The 25,294-nt window shown below is 45.7% G+C and overlaps 1 protein-coding gene across 2 annotated transcripts in view; it reads right to left on the bottom strand.

Annotated features, from left to right (window-relative positions):
• BTBD11 (BTB (POZ) domain containing 11) overlaps positions 1-25,294 on the bottom strand; it is a 178,846-nt gene that overhangs the window by 138,641 nt on the left and 14,911 nt on the right. The window contains exon 1 of one of the 2 annotated variants that reach the window (XM_014964253.1): positions 15,622-15,666. The exons of the other annotated variant lie outside the window; for it this stretch is intronic. Coding sequence (XP_014819739.1) covers positions 15,622-15,628 — 7 coding nt within the window. The 5' untranslated portion in view covers positions 15,629-15,666. Of the gene's footprint in view, positions 1-15,621; positions 15,667-25,294 lie in introns of those variants that run through there. 2 annotated transcript variants of the gene reach the window in all.

The following is a 25,294-nucleotide window of genomic DNA, read 5'->3' as shown; positions in this document are numbered from 1 at the left end:
TTGCTACTAATGCTTTGCAAGCATTGCAGTGGCTAACTCCTTGCCCACCCCCTTGGGCAGTTTATTTCTGTAACCTCCACAACCTTTACACAAAAGAAAGCAAAGTATTCCTGCAGGAGGTAAACCAGGGAATTCTATATAGGATTCTCCTTACTTTGAGAGTCTCCATCTATTTGACATCCACGAAAACCTCATTATTTATGATTCCTCCTTCAAGGAAGGACCTTTCTGAAATTGTAAGAATATTCTGAAGTACTGTTTTAGAGGAAAAACAACAAATAGAATATTCAAGATCAGCAAAGTAGATTTAAGCACAAAACTCACATTGATTTTATTAGATTACAACCCAAGGAAATTTCTGTCTTGGTGAAGAAGCCAACACCACCACAAGTCCTACTGACAGGCAGATGTGCAATAGCTAATTTTTAGAAACAAACAGATTCTCCAGAAGCAGGGACATGAGAAATTAGATTGAAACTTTCCCATTAGAAAGTATGGGAAATCCTTTCTTAAGGAAAAATAAAGCATTAACAAACAGATCTGAGCAGCAGAATCTAGCTGACTTTCATAATGTACGGTTTTTAATTCTGTTTCAGAACATGAATAAAATACATGTCTAGTAGCAAACATAATACCAATGACTGAATACAAATTACATTTTTAAAGGCAGCAAAAGCAATTATTACAAATAAAAAAAAATTAGGTGCTTAAATTAAAGTTTCCTGTGAGCTACACATGGTCTAGCCCAAACTTTCAAGATGCCTCTTTTTTGGCTAACAAGTTCTCTTATTCTTTCTCCTCATCAGGCCATTGTTTTCTTTCTACCTCCTTGCTTGAGACACACCTTACAGAGCTAACACGTAAATGGCAGCCAACGTCCTTCCACATGGATTTATATGGGTCACTTGGCATAAACGATCAAGATTACATTCCGTCCTCCACCATCATTCCCCCTTCCTTTTTCCCCGCCTTCCCAAATCCATCTTCTCTGTGCTCCAAACTTCTCCTCTGATCTGTCCTCACCATATCATCACTTGGTGCAACTCTGCCATTGCATCTTGAAAGCCGACAACCAAATGGGACAGACTCAAGCTATCATTAAGTTCCTCTTCTGCCTCTCAACAAAGCATGAGGGCAAAGGAAGAAATGAAGACAAGCCCAGCAGACAGCCATGTTGGAAGGATCATCTTCAAGCGCTGCCCACCTGCAGGTTTCCCATGCGATACCTGAGAGACTGCCTCGTGCCCGAGCTCTGCATCTGTACAGCACAGCCTAACAACAGCTCCGTCCTTCAAAAAGCTGTTTTGCAGCTGAGTGACACCTTCAACGATAAAAAGCACTAAGCGCTTGATAAAGGTCAACACCGCTGCGCCCATGGTGCCAAACGAGCTATTTGCATGACCTTCCTCCAAAGCACCATCAACACAGACACGTCTGACTTCTTGGGGTTTTGCAGATGCGACAGCTCACTTAGACATCGGATGTTAAACTCCAGCACTAACACACGGGCCTTGCCTTTCCCTGGGCTCCACAAACAAGACAAAATTTGACTGTGCAGCACACGTACCTCTGAACCCACTCTTGGTGCCTGCAACCCAGCAGAAGGCCATTGCAGGCAGAGAAGGGACTCCCATCAGCTCAGCAACCTTGTCCGAGGAGCGCTATCCCATGGACTATAATTTAAGGTACGTTTTGGCCAGAGGTGGCTCAAGCTGCTTTTCTCTCCACACGCACTGAGCAAATGTCACCTGCCACCCTGCAACACCACCACTACTCAAGGCATTATTCTTTAAAGTGCTTTCCCAAATGCTCACCCATTAATCCTGCCAGCACTTCTGAGAAGCAGACACCTCTGTTATCCCCAAATTACCGGCTGGGAAGCAAAGAGAGGGAGTTAGAGGCTTGAATATTCAAGAAGACCGTGAGGCATTAAGGGCGGCACTCAGCTGCCCTAAATTCACAGGTTCCTGTACCTAGACAACAATGGCCCTGAAGGTTTCTGGAGGGCAGCTGACAAGGGGTGAGCGCAGGGCAGGGCAGCCACAGGCATCTCAGTGAAATTAAGCATCAACACAGTCTTCAATGTCCAATTCCCATCCTGCTTTTGGCATTCCCTTAGGCTGCTTTGAAAACCCCGGTGCTGGAGATGTCCTCCCAGGGATGCAAGGACCAAACTTCTGAGTGAGAAGGCCCCGGTCTCAGCCTTACGCTCAAGACCATGCAGCCATCCCCTCTCCGCACCGGCACACTGCAGAAAATAACACAAAAACCCTGGCCTCCGTGGGACAGACACAATAACGCACTGAGATCAAACAACCAGGTGAGCAGACACCTGTATGAACTCATACCTGTAAATACAGGTTGCACATCTTCAGGATTTTAACCAAAACAAAAATAGGAAAGTTCTTCCCATGGCTTGAACAATTTACTTACACCAGCCAAAACAGGTGAATTACACATTTCTTTGCGGAGCAGAAACACGGGTTCTTCTTCTTGTTCTTTCTGTTTAACACCCTCAACCGGACAGCCCTTGAGCAACGTGACCTAAATTTGAAATTTGTCTTGTCTACAGCCAGGTGTTGGACTAGACGTTCTCCAGCAGTCTGCTCCAACCCCATTTCTTCTCTCCGCCATGACACTGGAACATTTTTGGCATCAGTAACCTGCAAGGCTCAGAGTGCAATGCTACAAACCATGCCCCTATCCACAGCCTTCTCCTCCTTTCAAGCTCTTTTCTGGTCTTGAGCTGCAGAGCCCATGTTGCCCTTAGAGCTGCTGTGGAGAACTGATTGTTCAGGTGACTGCAGCAAAAGAACCACATCTGAAGGCAATCCAGTACTTTAGAGGTGGTGTCTTAATTTTACTAGCTTTTCACCTAATGGTGATTTATGTATTTTGGAGAACAAAAGCACAGGTGCCACAAACCCAGAGAGCTGGAGTAGCTTCAGACAATGTGGGCTCACAAGTGGGCAGCAGGCTGCAGAGCATACAACTAGGGGGAGGGCGAAAGGAGCCAGTGCAGGCAAGTAGGGACAAGGAGACCAAAAGAGAGAGAAGAGAATGAAGGAAGCTGCAGAGAAGAGCGAGGATTTCGCCTGGTCACTAAACAAAATGAGCCAGATTCTCAACTGGTGCAAACTGGTCAGACTCGTCTCCATCTACGGGGCTGGCCATGCTGGGGATGGATGAAACACAACTGTCAGTGATGTGGCTCCAGGAAGGAAAGTTGTTCAAGTGACTGCTGTTTTGCCAGGACACACACCCCAACGCTGACAACACTGACTGTGGAACGTCCAGTAATATTTTTTCTCAGTTCTTGTTTAAAGTGTTTCTACAAGTACTTAAGTTCCTGTGAAGCCCCACTGACGAGCACGATACACAAGTTTTAACAGAAAAAAAATAAAAAGCTGAACGAGATCGATGATCTTCTCTGGTTTAACCTTTCCCTCGGGCTGCGCTCATCACTGCCAGCACATACAAACCTAGCACACGTGAGGCTGGAAGATCTACTGCAACGAGTTTTCTCTAGTCCTGCACTAGTCTAGTATTTCCAAGCAGTCTCTGTGCCTAGTGACACGCAGAGTACTCATCTTCTCCTATCGCACATAACACGGCAGGCAGCCGCTCCTTAAAGCACTGTACTTAAGTACAGCTGATGTGGAACAATTACTATCCTGTAAAACGTTATAATGGAAGAACTACCAGAGCCTTTTAGTACAATTCCAGAAATGATACAGCTCCTTCTGCCTTCATATACTAATTGCACTGAAATTGCATCCAATGAGTCCATGCATATTTAATCAGGTCTGGGGCTGCTGAACGCACTGCTATTGCATGGGGTGCTATCAGCCAGAACCATAAATTATTAACTTTGCCAACTAAACTTCTGCTGAATAATTTTAGGTTGGCGGTGCATTGTTTGACTGAGGCAAAGCTTGCACTGCTATTGCATGGGGTGCTATCAGCCAGAACCATAAATTATTAACTTTGCCAACTAAACTTCTGCTGAATAATTTTAGGTTGGCGGTGCATTGTTTGACTGCATTTGTGTTATCCCTTTATCATTAATATTCTTCCTGGGTTTCCTAAGGCACCGGAGTGCTGGGAAGGGTCACTGCTCAGTTCGAGACGAGGCCTCCAGGGAGGATGCGGTGCCTCAGACACACCGTATTATAAGCCATCGCTGAATGCTTTCCTAAGCAAAGCACCTTCTCTTGGGTCATGTCTAATCTCATCACTAATTATATCTCTTTGTTAAGGCCAAAGAACATATCTGGTAGTCATCTTTACCAGGCAAAGATTAATAAATAGACACGATCCTGCTTTTCAGCCTTCCAAGTAACACGCAAAGCGCAGCTAAATGCTAAGAAAAAACACAGGGAACAGATTTAGAAGCCAGCTCAACCCCCGCCCCTCCCATCCAATAAACGAACCTATGCCTTCACAAGGCTTTGCTCATTAAATAAAATGAGGCTGTGACAGCTCCCACAGAGTGAGTACCCTCCATCAAGCTCACAACCAGCGGCCCATGGCAGGCGTGCAGCTGAGCACACCAGCTTCGTCCGTGCTGCGGCTGGCCCCTTCATCCCTCAGCTGCCCCCACCATCACCTACGTCCCCTTTGCTTCCACCCCCTCTCACTGTCATCCCACCAAACAGCACCCAACTTGTGCAGGCAGGGCTGCCATTGCCTCCTGCTCTGGGGGGACCACAACGGATCTCTGCTGATGCTCACACGAGCTATCGTAAAATATCTCTCTAAATTAAGATACAACAACAAGCAGCCCTGTGGGGGTAGGAGGGGTGCTTCCCAGCATTTGCTGCACAGGTGATGAGGAGTGGAGTTTTCCTCTTATTTCCAAGTTTTCCCACAGTTTTCATTAGGGAACAGAGGGGTTAAAGCCACCAACCCAGCAGCACAAAGATTTATTCCAGGCTGCTAGCCTGCAACTACATGCATTTTGAGATTCTCAAAATAAACGCGCTGTAGAGGTACAAACTATCTCTATCTAACATTAATTACTATTAATGCTAATTACTTGCTAACATGAAACACTCCCCATGGAAGATGCAAAACACGTATCTTTAGCTGTCGGCCTGCGCAACAGCTGGTGGAGCTGAGTGCAGCAGGCATCTGCTTACCAGGGGTTTTTCCTGACAGGGAGGCAGCCTTACAGCAAAAGTCTCACACCTAGCATGACAAATCAGTAGCCCTTGGGGAGAAAAATGGAAATTTTGAACCAAGGAACAAAGCACCGATTGTAAGCAGACCAGTGGTTGCTATTTATGGAGCAAAGCTGCACGTGTCAGCCTACCGTAGCCATACCTCCCTCTAAACTGGCACTCTTTACCAAAAATACCAAGGCAATCAATGTTATCAACAGTGTGAAGTACCATATGAAAGCTGTGCCCATCCCACTGCTCTGTGAACAGTGGAAGTCCCGTGGAAATCAGCACCCTGGACCGTAATCACCTGGGTACATTCCCACCACAAGGTTTACGTGTCATTTGTGTCCGAAGTCAAGGAAACCCATGAAAGGAACCACCAGCTCCCACCCCTGCATCCAAGGCACCCCTCTACTGACCCCATACTCTATGACATCCCACTGACCTTGGTGGAAATCCCACAAAGAAGCTCACCAACCCAATCCTGGTCCAGTGGAAGTCCCTGTCAGGGGGGCTGCTTCCAGCCAAGCTACTGCTACACCAACCCACCTGGTCTGAAGGTCGCAGCAGAAGATAACTATTCAAGAAGAGCATAAAACCCCATTTCTGGCACCCGCAGCCTACAGGTCGCCGCTCCCACTCTCCTCCATGTGTGGCACCAAGAGCAGCACGTCACTTAATCACCCGAGCGCTGTGACACAAGAGTGTGTAACGCTGAAGTACCGCTGCACCAGATGTCACATTTCACAAGGTCATCACCAAACACAGATTGGGTTAATTTGCACCACCAGCTAGTGCCATATTCTGCACGCAGATAAAATATGTTCACAAACTGCCAGCCAAACCAAAAATCAGCACTTTGGGCAGAGGACAGCAAGGTGGCTGAAGGCAGGCAGGGGCTGCCGGAGGAGGTGAGCAATGGGAAGGTGTTTAACTGGAAGCACAGAGAGAACGGACAGAGGACGCGGCGAGGAAGCCAAGGGGGGCCATCACGGCAGAAAACGCTATGCCAAGAGAAGACAGTAGCTGAAGACCCACACCATACAGGTTTAGCTCCTCATACTGACACATTCAAACACAGCACACATTCAAGTCACTCTTGGATAGAGGAAGTGACCTGGGGAGAGTTTGAGATGACCACAAGTCAGGAGAAGCGTAAGAAGTGAGCTGAAGTGATCGAAGTACAGCTGTTTAGTTCTCAAATACAACTCTGCAACTGAAACGACTTCCATCTGGGGCGTGTGGTGAGAAGCCACCCCAAGCCTGCTCATGTGGTTCATGAGGTCACCAGAAGCCCCAGCACAATTACATCCTTCTGTTGGAGCTACTTATTACTGTAACACACCACATCATCTTTTCTCTTGGCTCACAAGTAACAGTATTTTAAAAGGCTTATAACCACGCTGCTGCTTTGACAGCTTATGAGAACAAAAAAAAAAAAATGTTGGAGCTACTTATTACTGTAACACACCACATCATCTTTTCTCTTGGCTCACAAGTAACAGTATTTTAAAAGGCTTATAACCACGCTGCTGCTTTGACAGCTTATGAAAAAAAAAAAAAAAAAAGGGGGGGGGAAGAGAGAAGGATGATCACCCACCTCCTAACGAGCTTGTCTCCAAAACACAGGTTTACAACATAGCCCCATTTCTGCCCTGACGCATGTCTGCGCTCTTATACAGGCGTAAAAGCAGAGATGATTTACCTCACAGCGTTACTTAATATAGAGGCTGTCCTCTTTCCATTTTTGACAAGAAGGGTCTGCTGCTTCAGTAGTCAAAGACTAAGCCAGGTAAGTGCAATGTCTTATGTCCTAAATTAAAGCCATTGGACAGATAAGACATTAGGTCCTAGGGGAGGCACCAAGAAAGACCCTTATGATCACATACCAGAGAAGGGGTCGGGATCCAAGGAAAAGCCTTTGCGATATCAAAAAGAAAGCACTAGGAGGCAAGGATGAACACCTGGTTCAAAGCATGGCCACTGTCTTAAGGGGAAGGGTTAAATTCAAAAATATATAACAAGCTCACTCCACAAAAACCTTACCCTGAGGTTTTTATTCAGGTAAATAAATGCCTATTGATTTCATCTTCAGTGCAAACTTCATCATCTGGCCAAAAGACAACTTACGAAGAGATTACAAGATTTGATTTGAGAGAGTATCAATGGCAGCATGGGTTGAGCTTACTTAATTTAGGAGAACAGGAGCAAGCCTACCCTCACAAGATTAAAAGGCTGAAACCCAAAAATCTATACAGGAAAATGTGCTGCAACTGGAAAGGATAGGAAAAAACCTGGAGAAATCATTTATGGTTACTTGAGATATGTGTAACTATTTCCCACTGCTGCTGAAGGGCTGTGAAACCACGAGAGGGGGAAGCCAGCTGGATAGGTGGGGCAAAACCATGCCCAGAAGAGCATGCAAGTACATCGTACAAACTGCAGCAGAATGACACGTCTTCTGAGCTGCTGCTTTGTTTTCCAATAGGTATTTACCTCTGCTAAGCACTATACAATGATATTTGTGTTCCCCGAAGAGAGTAAGGGGGAAGATGGGGGAGTAGAGATGGATTCCTTTGTAATGGCTGAGAAAGAGGACAAAGGGAAGTTAGATTGGCAGTGACAACATAAAACACTGCACAAACATACACAAATAGCTCCTTTTTAAAAAAAAAAAAAAAAAAAATTTATGTGCTTTGCTTATGGCCACGAAAAGCACTGCACTCAGCATATTTATGGTCTGTGTGTTACTTTTCCACATTAAGATGACTGCCAGTGCCTTCCAGGGCTCTGAAAACTTAAAACTCTCACTGGAACCCAGCTTCTGCTGATTTATGTCTGCATCATCTAACCCCTATGAACCTACACTGGTATCAATGACTAAACTGCTCTGAAATAGGATTATATAATTTCTAGCACGAGCAATGTGTATAAATATTGGACTGAAGTTTCCAGAGTGGTCCAGCCAGAAAAAACTAATCCTGCATTCAAACAGCTGGAACTGGAAATAATATGCTTTTTTTTTTAAATAAGGCATAGAATTTACTGTCAGTTTGCTAAATTTACACCAATGTACATGTTTCTATACACATTTGTATGCATGCATGTGTATTTACTGTATCTTTATGTAAGACCATTAGGGATGCTTAATGTCTACCTGATCCCGCATTTTCAGAACCCTTGCAATGCCCCCAGTCATCTCATACAAAAGCCAACTTGTGCCAAATACAAAAAAAATCAAAATCAAATCACAGCAGCCTCATCTTTCAGTGCAAAAAAACCCAAACAATTGTGTTTACAATCATATTTCAAACATATCAGCCTGTTGAGTGTAAATCTGCATAAAATTCATTTTTTTTGAAATAAAGCTATTATCTAGCTCCTGCAATAGTTCTCAATCTAACAGTTGTCCTCGGTTTGCCAATAGCCACAGCATGCTCCTTGGAGACAAGACCTCTGGGGTTCTTCTGATTCATTGCCTGATTTCTGCCAAGCCGCATCCTCTCCACGTGCCTGTCAAAAAACACTTCACTGGCCCAGAGGACTTGCCTGCAGATCTGCAGTATGGCATTTTACTCTCAACTCTTCATACCTGGGTCCTTCTCCATCGACCTCTAACTGACTTTTCCAATGGGGCATGGCTGCGCTCGTCTCCGAAGCCATCAGTTCTCACATTGGGATGGAGAGCAGTTGGTTGTGTACCTTCCGCTGTTGCGCTATTTTGGTAACCTTGCTGAGACACTTATCTACCAAGCAGAGAGGGCACTATATATGGGAGCATCTACCAATGCATTCAAGTCTTCTAGCCCATAAGAAGCAATCTGATCTCCAACCCACAGCATCAGCAGCCTGTAAATGCAACTCCTGTTACAACAGCTGACAGGCAAAAGCAGAAGTAACAGCACAACAGGCAACAGGATCCCCAGCAGATGCTTTCCTCCACCAGTTGTTGCATGAAGGGCAGGAATGTTTCCCCAGCCCCGTTCCGCTGCTGGTAATACTTCCCATCACCCTCAAGAATGAAGCATGTAGCACGGCTTTGGATGTCAAGCTAAAATAGCTCATTTCAGCTTGGAGTATTAGGTTCTGTCCCTCCCTTTCCGCATGGGCAGCATCTTGAAGGATGGGGCCCGAGCCAGTTCCAAATGAGGGCCACAAGAGCTTTTCCAGTGACATCCCCAGGAGCTGGCTCGGACCACAAGTGACCTCGAATGCTGTCCCGAGAGGCTGGAGGAGTAGGTGGACATTTGGTGGACAGCCATGACCATCCAGGACCAAGCACTAATGCAATATACACAGACACCCTTCTATACATATGCAAGATATGCTTCGCCTATTTTTGACAACTGCAGTGCGGTTTCAGTTACTGATAACAAGCCGATAAATGTAATATAGCACGTTAAGTAAAAATAAAACAATATTTCCTTCAGATCCCCCTTTGGTAATTTTTTCCTGCAAAGTGGAAGGAGGCTAATTTTTGCTTCATGTGGGAATTATAAAGGCATACAGATTAACACTTTTACTCTATTTTCTTACAAAAGCTGCCATTTCTCATAAGCTGTATTAAACCCTAGGCTCTGAGTTTCAGAAGATGGTGCTGCTCAATGCTGTGAAAACAATAAGACTGTGCGTATGGCTGTGCAGCATCCCCTGCCCTGCTGGAGCTAAGTAAATTATAACCTTCACTTCTTTCAGAGGAACAGTCCCAGCTGCAGAGAAATGATTCTTTCAAATGACAATATAAAATGATACAGTCAAGCTGCCCAACTTCATTCCCAGAGAGATTTTTCTCTCGGGATGCAATCTGGTTTGAGTGGAGGGAGTTATCTGAACACTGCATCAGAATACAGAGGACAGAGCTGCTAGCAGCAGTTTCAACCCCTTGCAGAGAGCATTCCTCAATATACGTGGAAACACTCACGCACAATTATTGAAAAGGAAGAGATTCACTCTAAATGTTCTTCTGTGTCCCTGTAAGGCTCCCTGAATTAATAAATATTCATTCATTACGTTTCAGCTGTTGCCACTGCAGCAGGCTCTGAGGGCAGGATTAAATTCAGGGCTGGGGGGAGGAGGAGGGGAGCACCCCACCATGAAGAACATAAAATTTCATTTCCAGTGGACAGTATTTCATAGAATAGTTTGGGTTGGAAGGGACCTTTAAAGGTCATGTAGTCCAAACCCTCCCTGCAATCAGCAGGGACATCTTCAACTAGATCAGGTTGCTCAAAGCCCCTTCCAACCTGAGCTTGAATACTTTCAATGGACACTACTGGGGAGAAGGCAATGGTCCTCTCCACCCCTGTGCACCAGCAAATTCCCTAGTGCCACAGTCCACAGACTGGCCAGCACGCAGGGAGGGCAATGCTGGCAAGACAGGCTGATCGCAGAGAAAAATACAAGTCAAAATAGCTGATCACATAGCAATTGCTCGTTCACTACTCATATATCACTACACATTCATCAAACCGCTTTTTGAGTCAAGAACCTCCTTCAGACAGTGTTTGCTCTTTCAAAAGCTTGAGGAAAATTGCAAAACAACAAAGCAACAGTGTCACAGGTATTTACTAATACCTTTACTGACACTCTCATAAAGCATTTTGCAATATCATAGAGGAATGGGGAAAAAAACCCCACACACAGTCAGCCTGTATTTACAGGAGCCTCTTAGAGAAGCAAGGCTGGCTTCTAGTTTCCAGTATAAGACATGAACCAGCAACCCAGGAACTGGGCTGCTGTATAGTGTGAATAAAACCAGGGTAAACTTACCTGTTCAGCAAGTGCAAGAAGGTAGATAATTCTGGGTCCAAATCAGAAGCCTACAAACTCTGTTAATCCATGCTTATCTTCAGTTACCCTGCTGGAAAACAACTAACTGGGCTAACTCTTTTCCAAGAAGACCTCATTCATCACTTAACCTTCACCAGCTGTGAGCTCCAAGAAACAGGGGATGTGACCTTTATAAGATGCACAGGAATGACTGAAGGGGTCACAGGGCACACATTATCATCAAAAGCACCTGAAAGGTAAGGTACTTTGAAAAGAGAGCAGCAAGTCTTTGTTGGTACTCTGGCCACAACCCTCAAAATCCCTACCTTCTGTGCTTAGCTGTCTCAGTGCTGTTCACGAGCAGATAGAGGACCTTTTAGGTTTTTTGCCATATGAGCATAGCAGGGGCGAAAAAAGCAGCAAAGCTTCCTTTGTCAGGCCATTCATGCAATGCAGGCAGCAAGATTTAACCCGTTAGCGGTGTTAAAGGGTTGAGAAAGGTCTGTTAAGGCTGGGAGCACACCCAAGCAACAGAGCAATGGATCAGCGGGGTGCCCCTCAGCCAAGAAACGAGACATCTAACATAATTTCCACTTTCCCAGAACCTTTGAAAAATGGCATAAAATGAAAAAAAAATAATACCATTGCCAAAGTGATTTCAGTTTTAAGCTGCTTGCATGACAGAAGAACACACAATAAGTTTAAGTGTGACTTTGAGCCAGAGCTAGTTCCCACTGGCATAACCAACATCAAGAAAAAAATCCAGGTCCTTTCTCATGCTCAAGTGCAAACCAGCTTATTTTACCCCAGCGCACAGGAATGCTAAGCAGGTCCACTTAAGAATGCATTATTTGCTCTTGGACATATTCTCTTGTAGTCCTGGAAGGCAAATAACATTTGCTTTCTGCAACACATCAAACTGAATACTCGCATTTGATTAGCTAGTTATGTGAGGTATCCTCAGGCTTTCTCTGCTCCTCTGCATTTTAATAATCTCTTTTTAATTTCTGGCTGATAGTATTTCTACCCCAAGTGTATTAGTATTTCCACACACCTATGCTAATTCCAACACCACAAGCAGCTGCCCGTTCTTCACTCTTCACTCTCCTGGTCTTCCTATACTTTCCGTCCAGCAGCTGCTGCAGCTATGTGAAAAGCATGACCAATTTGCCATCTTCAGATAACTGGGTATTGCACATCTTACTCCTACTTCATCCAGGCCACTTGTTAATGCATAGAAAACTTCACAGAGACGGCATCAATATTCTTTTACACTACACAGCCACGTCTCAAGGTTTTTCGTAGCTTGAGCATAAACCTGCTCAAACTATGTAACCAATCCATTAGTGCCATATGAAACCCAATTTTTAAATCTTATTTTTCTGCAGAATGAAAAAACATCATAATGATAAGCTTGAAATAAAATTATTATTTGTACTTTAATTTTTTAAGTATGTGAGTATTTTTTCCAGATTTTGCTTTAAGCCCCTGCTGGTGCCTGTGATTCCTTGAAGCGTTCTTACACTACACCATATGAAAATAAACTGCATTTATCCCCTGCAGAGTCAATCTGCACACCAACAATAAACACCCTAAGCCTGCCTCTTTTATTATGCGAAACTCTGACCTCAGATGTATATGCAAGGTTGCCGCCGACTTTAATGAAGACAGGGAAGTATATTTAAGGGCAAAATTGTGAATACAGTCTGTTTTTTCTCAATATTTCATATAACCATTCCATCAGATTCCTAAGGGCCCTTTTACCCAGGCCTCTGTAATGAGCTTTTGTGAGCTACATCTCCCAGCAAACCCCTTTTCCCCTTGACTCCAAATTTCAGAAGCCTTAATTTAACTCAGAATATAAACAGCAACTCCAGAGACCATCTCTAATCCCATGTATCCTTGTGATGCCGCTTTGTCGCACGTTGCTCTTCCATAGCCTCTGCTCATCATCAGCTGAAAACAACCCCAGCCGGGCCATCAGCTCCCCCAGGGTCAGGCACATGGGGGAAGCTCTAAGGCACCTGCCAATACCATAGGCAAAGCAGGGATTTAGGGCAGCAGCACATGATGCTGCTCTCAGAAGACAACTAAAAACCTTGGCTCAGGTGACAAACCCACATCGCAAGCCCAGCTCTCCGCGTGGGGCTCGCCTAGATGGATAATGTCGCTCCAGGACCTCGCCACCGGCCGGCAGATGTTTGCCAGCACAGTTCCCAACGTATGGAATTAACTTCACAGATGTTGGATTTTGAGAAAGAATAAAGCAAACGAACAATAACATTCAGCCTGATGGAGTGAAGCCACTTTCCAAGAGAGGCTCCTCTGAAAGCGGCACTGCTAGATTTACCTTCCTTCATAAACCCAATCCACACTAGGCCTTACCGAGTCCAATTCCACCCCCGTGGCCAGGATAACCCATTTGAACACTGAAGCCCTGCGCAAACCAAGGACAATTAACACAACATGGAGTTTCCTCTCAAAGGCCCAGGGCTGACTAGGGCAGAGATCACTGCTGTTGGATGGCAGCCTCCTCGGTGAGGTCCACCTCCCAGCCAGCATCCATGGGGGGACACGGCTATGGCTACTCGGGGGAAACTGCAGTGCGTCCTCACCTCTCCTTGCTTTAGAGAGGCCTGATGTGCGGCGCAAACCCTTAAAATTCACCAGTACCTGCTTTATGCCTGCTCCCCTGTTTGCTGCAGTCACCCGAGGGCTGGGCAGGGCTCAGGGCAATGTCCCCTATAGAGCAGCTTCAGTCATAGAATCATAGAATGGTCAGAGCTGGAAGAGACCTTAAATATCACCTAGTGCCAGCTCTCCTGGGGCACCTTCCACTACACTACGTTCCTCAAAGCCACATCCAACCTGGCTTTCAACACTTCCAGGGATGCGGCTTCCAAGCCCACAGGGACCACAGTCTCCCAGGGCATCCACCTGCATCCTGCTCCTTCCCTCACCCTCCCAAAAACAACCCCATTCTTCAGTAACACGGGAATAACAAAGCTTCACCAGCTGACAGGGTGATGTCAAGGAGGCAAGATGGGTCACCGTCAGTGGCAGGGACCAGGGGAAGCCGCTGGACACATCTCAGGCACAGGCGGCCACACACAGGTTCAGCTCCCACAGGGGCAGTGCTCACTTTTGGAGAGATTTCAGGTTTTATAGAGATGCCTGCTGCTGAGAAGGCACTTCTATTGTGCAGAGGGGTGGGACAGTGAGTAAGAGCCCTTCATCATCCAGCACGGCTTTGCACTGCTTCCCTGCTTTCTGGGTGGAAGGCCAACCAGAGATAAACCAGGCTTCATTACATTTTAAGTTACGATAGTGACATCGCAGAAAAAGAAACGGGTTTTGTTTCCTCCAGCTCCCTGCTGTAGTTTCCATTAGGCACAGAAAAATTCAGATAGTACAACTATTTTCAATTTAAATGCTCCTGCTGTGCCCTCACCAGGACAACTCCCCATGGAGAAGTTTTGCTATTGCTGGCGACTGATAATGAAAGAGTAAACACCGTACTACCCCACTTTCAGGTGTTTGGCCAGATGGTTACCTGAATACAAAAAAAGCAAACAACATTCAAAATTCCACTATCTTTTTCCAAAACGCTTGCAACCTCTGCATCTGACTCTGCACGTGTGCTGTAAGAGGAAGGTTATTTGAAAGACTTACATTCCAGGAATGGTTGCAAAGTGTACAGGTTATCTACACTGCTGCTTGCACAGGTTAAAAATAGCAGCTGATAACACGATACAACACTTCTGCCCAGTTCTCAAAAACCCAAAGTGACAGGCAAGGTGAGAAAAGATGAGGAAAGGGCAACTGGATTTCATATTTTATTTCATTAGCAAGACCAAATCCAAATCTTACACTCAAATCCTAGGAACCATTATCACAGCCTCAGGGCCACATTGCCCACTTGAATCTGACACGGACATCGCCTCAAACTCCCCTTGCATAAAAAGGCTTCCAGAAAAGCTGTGAGACCCAAAGGGTTACTAATCCACTGCCCTGATAAACTGTGGGTATGTGGATAAGCCAAGGCACAAGAGAGGGCTGGTAACTGGTAAGTGTAAATGAGTTGTGTCCCTTGTTCATGCCTCTAAGAGCATGAACAAGAGCTAAGTTGTAAAAGCTTCGAGCAGGGAGCAGGGGAACAGGGTACGTCTGCCCAGCGCTGCTGCGGGGTGAGCTCTGTGCTCACTGAAGCTCAATTTCCATTCACAGACTGGGACACACACCCACACCCTCCCCACAGTGGGTGAAGCGGATGAGATGACAAAAAAAAAGTGTCACTTAAACTAAATAACAATTCACTACTCAACCACTACATTTTTTACAGCCGGTCAGAGCCTCTGACAAGAGCCTCAGTGATTGTATTTCAACTCCAACTGCAGCCACGTGCAGAAAATGCTGCTGGAGCTCCCTGCACTGAAACCAGGTGGATGTCCTCAGTCCAGCTACAGCACAAACCTGCTTTTTCATGGCCAAAAAACTTGGACAGAAAATAAACTTCCAGCATCAAGCACCTCTTCTGGCTTCAGGGTAGCAACAAAAGCAAGTCACGTAAAGAAGGATGAGCTATGAAAATAACAATTTAACTCTCTCTCAAATAAAGGAGCACACCACAGACAAATCAAGACCATACAGAAGGTGTAAACCAGCCGGATTTCAGGAAAGATCTCACCTGGCATCCAGCAGCCCGCTGGACTGAACAGCGGCCATGCCAGGATCCCGCTTGGTCCTCATATCTCCTCCCACCCCTCAATAATGACATCTTGTGCTGGCGTCTGCCATGTGACTTAAGTCTGCTTTCCTGAGCCTTTCCATCTATAAAATGGGAATAATCACATTTAATTTCCTTGCAGAGCTGTTATTACGGTTAATTAGCTAATGTTTGTATACTGCTTTGAAAAAATGTAGGAGTGCTCTCTCTCTCCTTCTCTCTCACTTTCTCTATATATAAATATATGATGTCCTATTATCATAACCATCTGTGCCAGTGGGAAATTTTAATTGCTGAGTTAGCTCTTGGGAAAGACCTGCCATTCTGTAATATATAGGTCAGAGGACTTTGTGAACTGTGAAGGTAACGATAACACGTTTCAACGGGGAATGCAACGAGACATGAGGTAATGCTAAATTTGGTGATAGCAGGGAGGTGTATACTAAAAACCTGGAAGAAAACTCTTAGTGATCCTTCTGCATGAACCAAGTACTAAGGAAAGGATTTAGACCTGCTCTTCAGAAAAACAAATTTATCTTCAATTAAAAAAAAAAAATATATGAGAAAACAGTGACCTGCATTTTGAAATGCAAAGGGTAGGATATCCTAAAGGTTAACCTGGAACAAATACATGTGAAAGCGATTCCATTCCTAGAGAGAAACAAGTGCGTCAAACCAAATGGCTTCTCTGGCTCTTGGCATGATGCAAACTCATTTCTCAAATGAGAAAAGAAACAAGAGAGGAAACAGAAAAGAAGTTATGAAGTCTGAATATATGCTGGAGGTAAAATATTATAAGCCATAAAGTTAAGGAGACAAACAGTAGGGGTTTTGTTTTGCTTTTAGCTTGAAAGCATAATGGGAAACAAGTATATGTTTTTATAAATATAACCAAGGAAAATACAGGGGACAGAATGGGTCTATTGTTGAACAAAGCAGGGGATCACATAACAAGAATCCAGATGGATGAAGCACTCAGTAGTTATTTCCCTATGTGTTCTGTACAAAGGACACAGAAGTCTTAAGCAGGAGATAAAATTCATGATCTAGATAAGCCTGGGAAAAAAATGAAGAAGAAAAAGAAATGTGAAAGTATACTCATTTAATCAATGTGCCAAATTCTTTCTATAGCAAACACCTACTGAAGTCAATGGACTTAAACAAGGGATAAATTTAGCCTACATTTTATAACTCAATAAGACCAAATGAATGCACAGAAGGGATCTAAAAAAACCAAATATATACTGAGACCATAAAACTGCTGTTGAGCAGTCTTGAAGCTCATATGGAACTAGCAAGATACGAGCAGTCTGGAGATAAACAGTTTGTAGAAAAGAGGTACAACAAGGGGATGGGGTAAGAAATAGAGTTAGGAAATTCCAATCAACTGCTTTATTAGAAGAAATAAAATACACAACATAAAACAGCATGATGAGTAAAAGAGAGGTTCAATAAAGAATTATTCTGCCCAGAGAAACCTGAATGTCTTCCAAACATTCAAGTGTCTTTGAGGGAACGAATCCTAAATTACTCAAGCAGCCTTTACTACTTATTCCTGTGGGATTACAAACAAACAAAAGTATGCTTTTAACAATAACCCCACAAAACCAGAGAGAATGGGAAAGTCCTAGGCCATAGCCTTACGCTCATCTACTCTGGTGTAAATCTGGACAAGATTCACCAGCTGCCAGGGATTTAGCTCAGCAGAGCTGGAAGCCAAGGCTGGACCAGGCTTGGACCCAATCCCTTCACAGTGTGAACTAATGCTCTTAGGAAAGGTGCTAACTTAGCACACAGGGATAAGGACATTCTCGGCTCGCCTGTCCTGGAAAGCAAACTGCAGCTCGTGCCAGAGGAGCCATAAATCACAGCGTGGTCAGACCTCAGGCTGCCAGATGGAGGAGCTGGTTATGGGGACTGATTCAGATGAACTCAAAACTGAATTCAGATCATGGCCTCTCTCCACCGGAGACCAGTATTACTACTGGGAACAGGCCTGGAGATTTTCAGTCACCTACACGAATCACAGATCCGCATCTTCTGTTAGTGTGCTTACTGTGCCCTTAAATAACCCAGATGTAGAATAGAATCATAGAATCATAGAATCATAGAGGTTGGAAGAGACCCTTGGGATCATTGAGTCCAACCATCTACCCTACTCTACAAAGTCCTCCCCTACACCATATCCCTCAGTACCGCATCTAAACGTCCCTTAAACACAGCCAGGGACGGTGACTCAACCACCTCCCTGGGCAGCCTGTTCCAATGCCCGACCACTCTCTCTGTGAAGAATTCCTTCCTAATGTTCAATCTAAACCTACCCTGTTGGAGCTTGAAGCCGTTCCCTCTCGTTCTATTGTTAATTACCTGTGAGAAGAGACCAGCCCCAACCTCTCTACAGTGTCCTTTCAAGTAGTTGTAGAGAGTGATGAGGTCTCCCCTCAGCCTCCTCTTCCTCATACTGAACAGCCCCAGCTCCTTCAGCCGCTCTTCGTATGATTTGTCTTCTAGGCCCTTCACTAGTTTCGTTGCCCTCCTCTGCACTCGCTCCAGCACCTCGATATCTCTCTTGGATTGAGGTGCCCAAAACTGGACACAATACTCGAGGTGTGGCCTCACCAGTGCCGAGTACAGGGGCAATGTATCACAAGTGTGGGTAAAGTAGCCAGTTGGCAATTTAGAATTAAAGCATGTGTGTGTATACATGTACATAGATATTTTCATAATATTTTAATGCAAAATCTTGCCAATTTACTATAGTGGTGGAACAGGAAGAAGCTCCTATAGCACCCACCACCTTTTCACAGGACCACTATATCTCCAAATGCTAACAAGTGAAGAACACTGATACAGGTAGTCTTACAGCCTGGTAAGAAAACCCACTTCGCTGTGATGAGCACTGAGGTCACCAAGTGATGGAGCACCACCAAAACAGGGGAAGACTGAGTGAAACCATGCAATGAGCCTGCAGGCCGGGGAGACACACACTCAGGAAGGATAAGCCTTCGTTCAGCCAAAAGGCACAATTTTGTGCTAAAGGCTGCAAGTTTGCCAGGGAGAGAGAGGCGCAACTGGGGAGATGCCACCAAGAGGATCAGCAGGTTTAGGAGGCACAGGGGGCTTTGAGGAAATTCTTTTATAGCTCAGGGAAAGAAGAGGAAGTGGAGACAATTTACGCATAATTGAAAAATGCAATATCTGGCAGCGAGGGGATAGATAATGTACAATAGATGAAAAATCATAAGCAGCTTGAAAGAAAGATTTCTGTAGGTTATGGTAAACCAGTCTCAGACCAAGCTGCCAGGGTATGGGCTTTGAGGCGCTTACCCAAATAGCTCTTCTGCTAGCACCATACCTCAAAATTGCTTTTTATTTGACATTATCTGCCCTGCCTGACAAGGTACTTTGCCTGACAAACCCTCGGCTTTGAAGGGATGCACTGACCACAGGTCCAACAACTGACGTTTGCCACGGCTTCTGCGTGACCTGCTCGATAGCTCCAGCAAGCCATAAGGCACTTTAATGCCAAGCCAGAGCTGCCGCAGCAGTTGTCAATCAAACGTCCCACAACACGGTCATTTCTGTTTCTCGGAGGAGTAACTACAAGTGCCTGTTGTGCACTTTGTGTTTTTTAAAGGTAGGTTACCTTGTCGAGACAGGAATGGGGAAACAAGTTTATTCAGGCTCACCCATTCTTTATGGAGTTCACGGCCCTCGTGAAAATACCTTCCCCCCTCCTCTCTCACTGCTCATAGATGATGTGCATTTCCAGAGAAAAGGCTGAGGGGGTGGATTTGCAGAACATCTACCCTTAACTTGACTTCTCAGGCAGTCCCAGGCCTTGCAGAGAGGCTATTTCCAACTGTTGTATCAGCAGCTCAGGGGATAAGCCTGGTGCCAAGTGGTTTAGTCAGGGATTATCAAAAGCTGGGCTGCCTCCCACATCTCTTTTTTGCTGCCTTTGTCCGCTCTTGGTGAAGTTCCTGGGACTCCTGCTTCTCCAGGTGATGCATCTCAGGAGACACTGGCCACATGTTCTTGAGAAACCACTGCACAATGACGGAAAGCCCAGTCCTTTGGTGGAAATAAGCCTAAGCACTGGCTGTCCTACTGGCAGCCTCGCAAAACGAGCTGCACGAAGAAGGCACACCCTTCCCATCAGCCTTGACTTCCTTCATGTTTCCAATTTTTCAGGGCTCTGGTCAACCTCAGGGGCTCTTGCAGGCCACAGGACTGGGACAGCAGAGCGCCAAGAGCAAAGGAAAATCTTTGGAAGTACAGTTTTAATAAGTTTGGGCCTGTATCAGCGTGTATCTTCTAGTGACAGTGCATGGACTTATCCAGGATGGTCACTGTGCATCACACAGTTTAATGAGCTGCACGGTGTGATGATGTTTTGAAGAAACTTGGTGCATGATACATATTTGGCAACTATTTATGAAGCACAGAAGTAAGTAGAAGACAAAAACACTCATCCTAGACCATTTGCACCTCCTCCACTGGTGCAGTTGTGGTGATTTGCTTTATCCCTTAACCTCACAAGCTAGTCAGATGCTATACAGAAGTTTACAGAAGTTTAGATCTAAGCCATACGACCATGCTCAGTAGACCAAATTTACCAGAATAAGTTTCATGGCCCCAGTCAAGAAGGAATTTTTGTGGCTCCTCCACTGTCCCTGCACAACACAAGTTTCAGCCCAGCTGAAGGATGAGATAGAAGAGATATCGAGAGAAAACAGAGGCAACTCGGTCATCAGCAGCCAAACTGCAAAAGCTTAAAGCTGCAAAATTCCACGGACACATTTTGAGTCATCCCAAAGTAGCAGAACCAAGAGCATCTAAAGAGCAAACTATTTTCAGCAGCACTGACAGGAACTCGGAAATTAAAATACCAGACCATGGAGTGCATCCACTTGGTTTGCTGGCACATATGGCTCAGGCAATTATCTCCACTCATTTCACCTCTCCACTCACTGGAAAAAGGACAGATTTTGAAAGGAGGATGGAAAAACACTGCTTAAAAAGAGCAACAGTTTTTCACAATCTCTAAAAACATTTCCGGATGTATTATCTGAAAGGGATATAAAATAGTATGATCATAGGCCATGCTAAGCTGTGCCATCTCGTAATATGCAATCACCACCGTGCAGAACCTGTATGGGGTAGATCAATCGCCCAGTGGGGCACCAGGGACATCAGAGCATTCTGGGGCACCGCAGCACAGCGGGGACAGCCTGCTGCAGCGATTTCGGAGAACTTCAGAGGTTTTAAAATATATATATAAGAAAAGTACGTGACCAAACGCTACCTTTCCTGTTGCTGTTTGCATATTGTTAAAGGGACAATTCCATTTTTAAAGCACTTTACAGGTCACCTTCAAGAATTCACCATATATACCCACGCTTGCTTTCTATTTCCTAACCATCCTTTAGTTCTTTATCAGAGTGTACTGCACAGCCTGGTGTCCCCAACTTTCCTTTGCACCAAGTTATGTTTCACAACAGAAGTGGCGACCTGTAATTCTCCACAGCTACACTTGTAGGGATTTCACATTTTTAAAAAACAGGGAAGTCTGAAACTTCAGGGGAATAGCAGGAGGGGGGAAACAGCTGCTTAGCTCTAGTTGGAAGTAAACACCACATTCTGGCAGATGCCCACCCTACGGACTATACGTGGGGAGCAGCGGAGACCACCAGCATGATGACTCCTAATTAGTAACAAACAGAAATGAGAATGTAAGGAATGGGGCTGCCTGCGCCCGTGCGCAATAATTAGTAACACGCTGCACCAGGCGTGGTATGTGACACGGTCACTCCAGTAACCTCCCCCTGGGTGAAAGAGGAACAAGGTTTGACCTCCCAACCCAACACGCGGTTTTAGTTTTAACAATTTATGGGAAGGATGCATCACAGTGATGCTCGAGGAACATCCAAGCTGGATGCTACGTCTCAGGCAAAAACCCCAAGTCAACCCCACCACTTCCCGCAGCCTGTGGGTTTGACATGAAACCTCATCACAATCCAAATTGAGAAGGAAACCAGAAACCTTGTGAAGAAGCCACTCCCTAGGAGAGCCCCGGACACGGCTAGGAAGGTGTCTAACACCAGTGCAGGCGAAAGGGCCACGTGGGAGCGTGCCTGGAGGGATGATGGCAGAAGGGACACAGCTATGGGTGCGCTAGGAGAGACAGCTGCTGCTATCGCTTCCAGTCAAATGGGCTGCAGCTCCCATTACCGTCGAGCAGTGGAGAGTGTTTTTATGTGTCATCTTCACCCACCATTAGCTTTGACAATGCTTTCGCATCCACTACACGCTGAAGGAAGAGAGCGGTGCTGGGGAGACAATTCACTCAGGAACGACTGCTTTTTAAGAACACACCCTTCTTATTTTCCCTGCAGCATATGCACGGGTAAAAATAGGCAACCAGCCTCGATAGCTGGTGAAGCTCTCAAACACTGAACAGATTTGCTGCAACCTTCCTGGGCACCGTGCAAAGCCCATCCTTCCCTCCAGACCCCCCTGAAAGGAGTGGGAGGAGAGCCGTGCAGCGGATACGCTGAGGTTTCCGACTGCACTGCCCTAGGGATACTGCATGGGATAAGGGCTGAAGGGTTTTCCTTCTCCCACCCCCCCGTTCTGTGTTTCAGTCTCAAAATCGACCTCGCCGCAAGTTCACTGGTGAGGATGAGGGGGGAGTGAACGTGGCAGAGGGCAGGACCTGATAGCTTATCACCCGCTGTAACTGCAGCTGCAGGGACTTGTGGTGGGCACAGCATCATCCTGACAAGAAACACGGGACTACCAGGCTCAAGACACAGCCGCTACTCCGGGAAGGGTGAGACAGAGGGAAACTTTAATTCCCGTGGAGCTCAGTCGGTGCAGAGTCACAGAAGAGGAGGACTGGAAGGAGCCTCCAGAGCTCACTCCGCCATGTGAATTCAGCAAGTGCTTTTGTCACAGGAACATTATTCACTCCTTCCTGCTTCCCTTTTATTTTCTCACTGTTCGCAAACCCAACAGATGTCTACGATGACTAAAGAAGCAATCACGGGCACGTCACTGCAACACTGCACGGACAGAATTACTCCGGGTTCACAGAGCACCCTCACCACTCGCTGACAGCTGTGTGTGCTACAGCCCTGACTCTGTTCCCACTGAAGCCGTACCAGCACACACCCTGCACGGCGGTGGAGCAGCACCGTGCCTCAGGTACCATCAACACCTTGCAAACCATGGGGGCGGATGCTGAGCCAGGTTTTCAAATGCGGGCAGCACAGTATCATTAGCCAAACCCGTGCAACTAACAACTGTGTGCTTGTCTTCGAGGCACGCCAACAGCTGGCCCCGCTGAAGATGTCATCTAAGACATCTGCTACCTGCATTTTGAGGGGATCCTGAGCTGAGCAGGTACGGAAACTACTCGCTGCAGTGTTCCTGAGCAACTGAAATTCAGTTTAGTTGGTCAATCAGATCTCTTCATTTCCACAGTGCTCCTGGCTAGATGCATTTTCTCTTCCACACGCAATTCCCTTAGCCTCAAATACAAACGCAGACATTTAAATCTCAGGCAAATTGAGAACCATGCAATGCAAACACGCACACTCTCATACAAGCACATGCGCTTTCCAGCAACTTAATGATCCATTGCAAAGGAAGAGTCTGTTTGTTTGTTTTGCTTCGGGAACTGGTATTGACCCTGACACCCAAATGGTATTTTCTCAGGAGACCAAAGTTAATCCCACTTGTCTATGTTTGTTTTTTTTCTGAATAGATGTTTTGGCCTGAAATGTTACACTGTTTCCAGGTGTCTTTAGAGGTTCAGTGCATGCATGCAATAGGAGAAGGGGCAACATCCCATGTTCTCACAGCAATTGCTACTCCTGCAGGGATCTCTTTGTTGCTTTCCTCACTCCTTACTTTCTCTCAAGGAATTACTCGGGTACATGCAGGACAGCAGACGATGCATAAATCTCCCTCAGTTTCCAGCAAGTTTATTAGACACGTATTTCACACAAGTCAGAAAACGTATTTGGCTTTTTATTATTTCTATTCTATTTATTTATTTTATTGCAGAACAACATAAATCCCTCCTTCCTTTTCTGGAGGAGCCAACAGGACTCGTTAAGCCTTTTGGTTCCCTCTGCTGCCATAAAAAGGTGCAGACTGTCTGAATGTGATCAGCTGCTGTGCAAAGGCTCTGCTGCGGTCTCGGAAAAAATTCAAGAGTTCAAGTACCTCCCCCTTCAAGAGCTGGAGCCTCCTGTGGGATCACACCAGTCTCCTGGTACTGCCAAGCCGTGGAGGGAGCCGGTGGTGAAGGTCACCTCCGAGCAGAAAGGCTTCCAGAGACCCTCTGCTTTGGCCCCGACTCTTTAGGAATGACTAGACTTGAGAAGTGACAACTGTCTACACAATGCACGGGTCTGAAAGGAATAGTCTGTCTCCACAAGGAAGATCAAGAAGTCAAAGCACTTAAGCTTTTTCTTTCTGCTGGGCTTCCAAGATACTCTCCTTGAAGACATTAAAGCCAGGTGTCCCGCTAACAAAGACATAAAGCTAGACACCAAAGAGAGCATCTTCTTACAGTCCCGAGATGGACTCACAACTAAGGGGAGCAAAGAGATCCCAACTACCCAGAATCTCTGCATGGTTTCCACCTGGCAGAGCCCAGGGCTGGAGCAGGGCACTGAGCCAGGCTGGGCATGCCAGGAGACGTGGCATTTCCATATGTGAAGGCAATACCCACCCCTGCTTTACATCCCTTCCAGCTTCCCAAGAGCGAGGGGAAAAAAGCTCCCACAGTCAGGCAGTTGATGCTACACCAGAACGATAGGCGTCACAGTGACTACTGCCATAACCAGCTACAGCTGCACCTCCCCACAGGTACTCTCCTGCACCAACAGTGAAGCGACAGGAAACCTCAACATCCCCAGACCAAAATACACGCACAAGTAGAGGGTTGGTTTGTGCACGCTCAAGGCAGGTAGTGCTTCCCAACACTGCATTTATGCATGTAAAACAGAGGCAAATTATCAACTAGCTGACAGCTTATCCAGCACCTCGAGGCAGCAAGACTGCCTGAAACTACTCCATGTCGGAGAATCGCTTGCGTTCACCAGGAGAAGGCATCAGGCAACCTGATGGCAATGGGTTACAGCATATTGGCTACATCTGGATAGCATCCCTTAAGCTGCCTTCAAAAACGGGTGGCATGCCAAAGCTGTGACATACTACGCACTAATGTGCCCATCAGTCATTCATTTTGAAGTAGCTGAAGCGTGTGTGCTGTAAGGACAGCTTCCATCAACAGCAGCACTCGAAACACAAAGGCTGGTGGCACTGAAAATTGTCTAAGGAGGGAAGTGCTATATGAAAGTTCAAATACAAGAGATGTATTTCTCTGACAAGCACGCTCAAGGAATAGAAACTACAGTAAAACACGGTGATTAACAGAAGGATGTATGTATCTTTTCTAGGTCAATTCTCAATAACTCAAGAAGATACCAGGTCACAGACTCATTTAGTCCGTTGGGTTTTTTCTTTTTTTTTTTCCTTTTTTTTTTTTTTTTTTTTTAAAAAAACCCATTCCAAAGAAACCTCGATAAAACATATACTGCTTTAACTTAAAAGAGAA

This window comes from Calidris pugnax, unplaced genomic scaffold (assembly GCF_001431845.1).
Source record: "Calidris pugnax isolate Ruff unplaced genomic scaffold, ASM143184v1 scaffold44, whole genome shotgun sequence".
In the NCBI taxonomy this organism is placed as follows: domain Eukaryota; kingdom Metazoa; phylum Chordata; class Aves; order Charadriiformes; family Scolopacidae; genus Calidris; species Calidris pugnax.
This window is presented reverse-complemented; position numbering and strand designations above follow the sequence as displayed.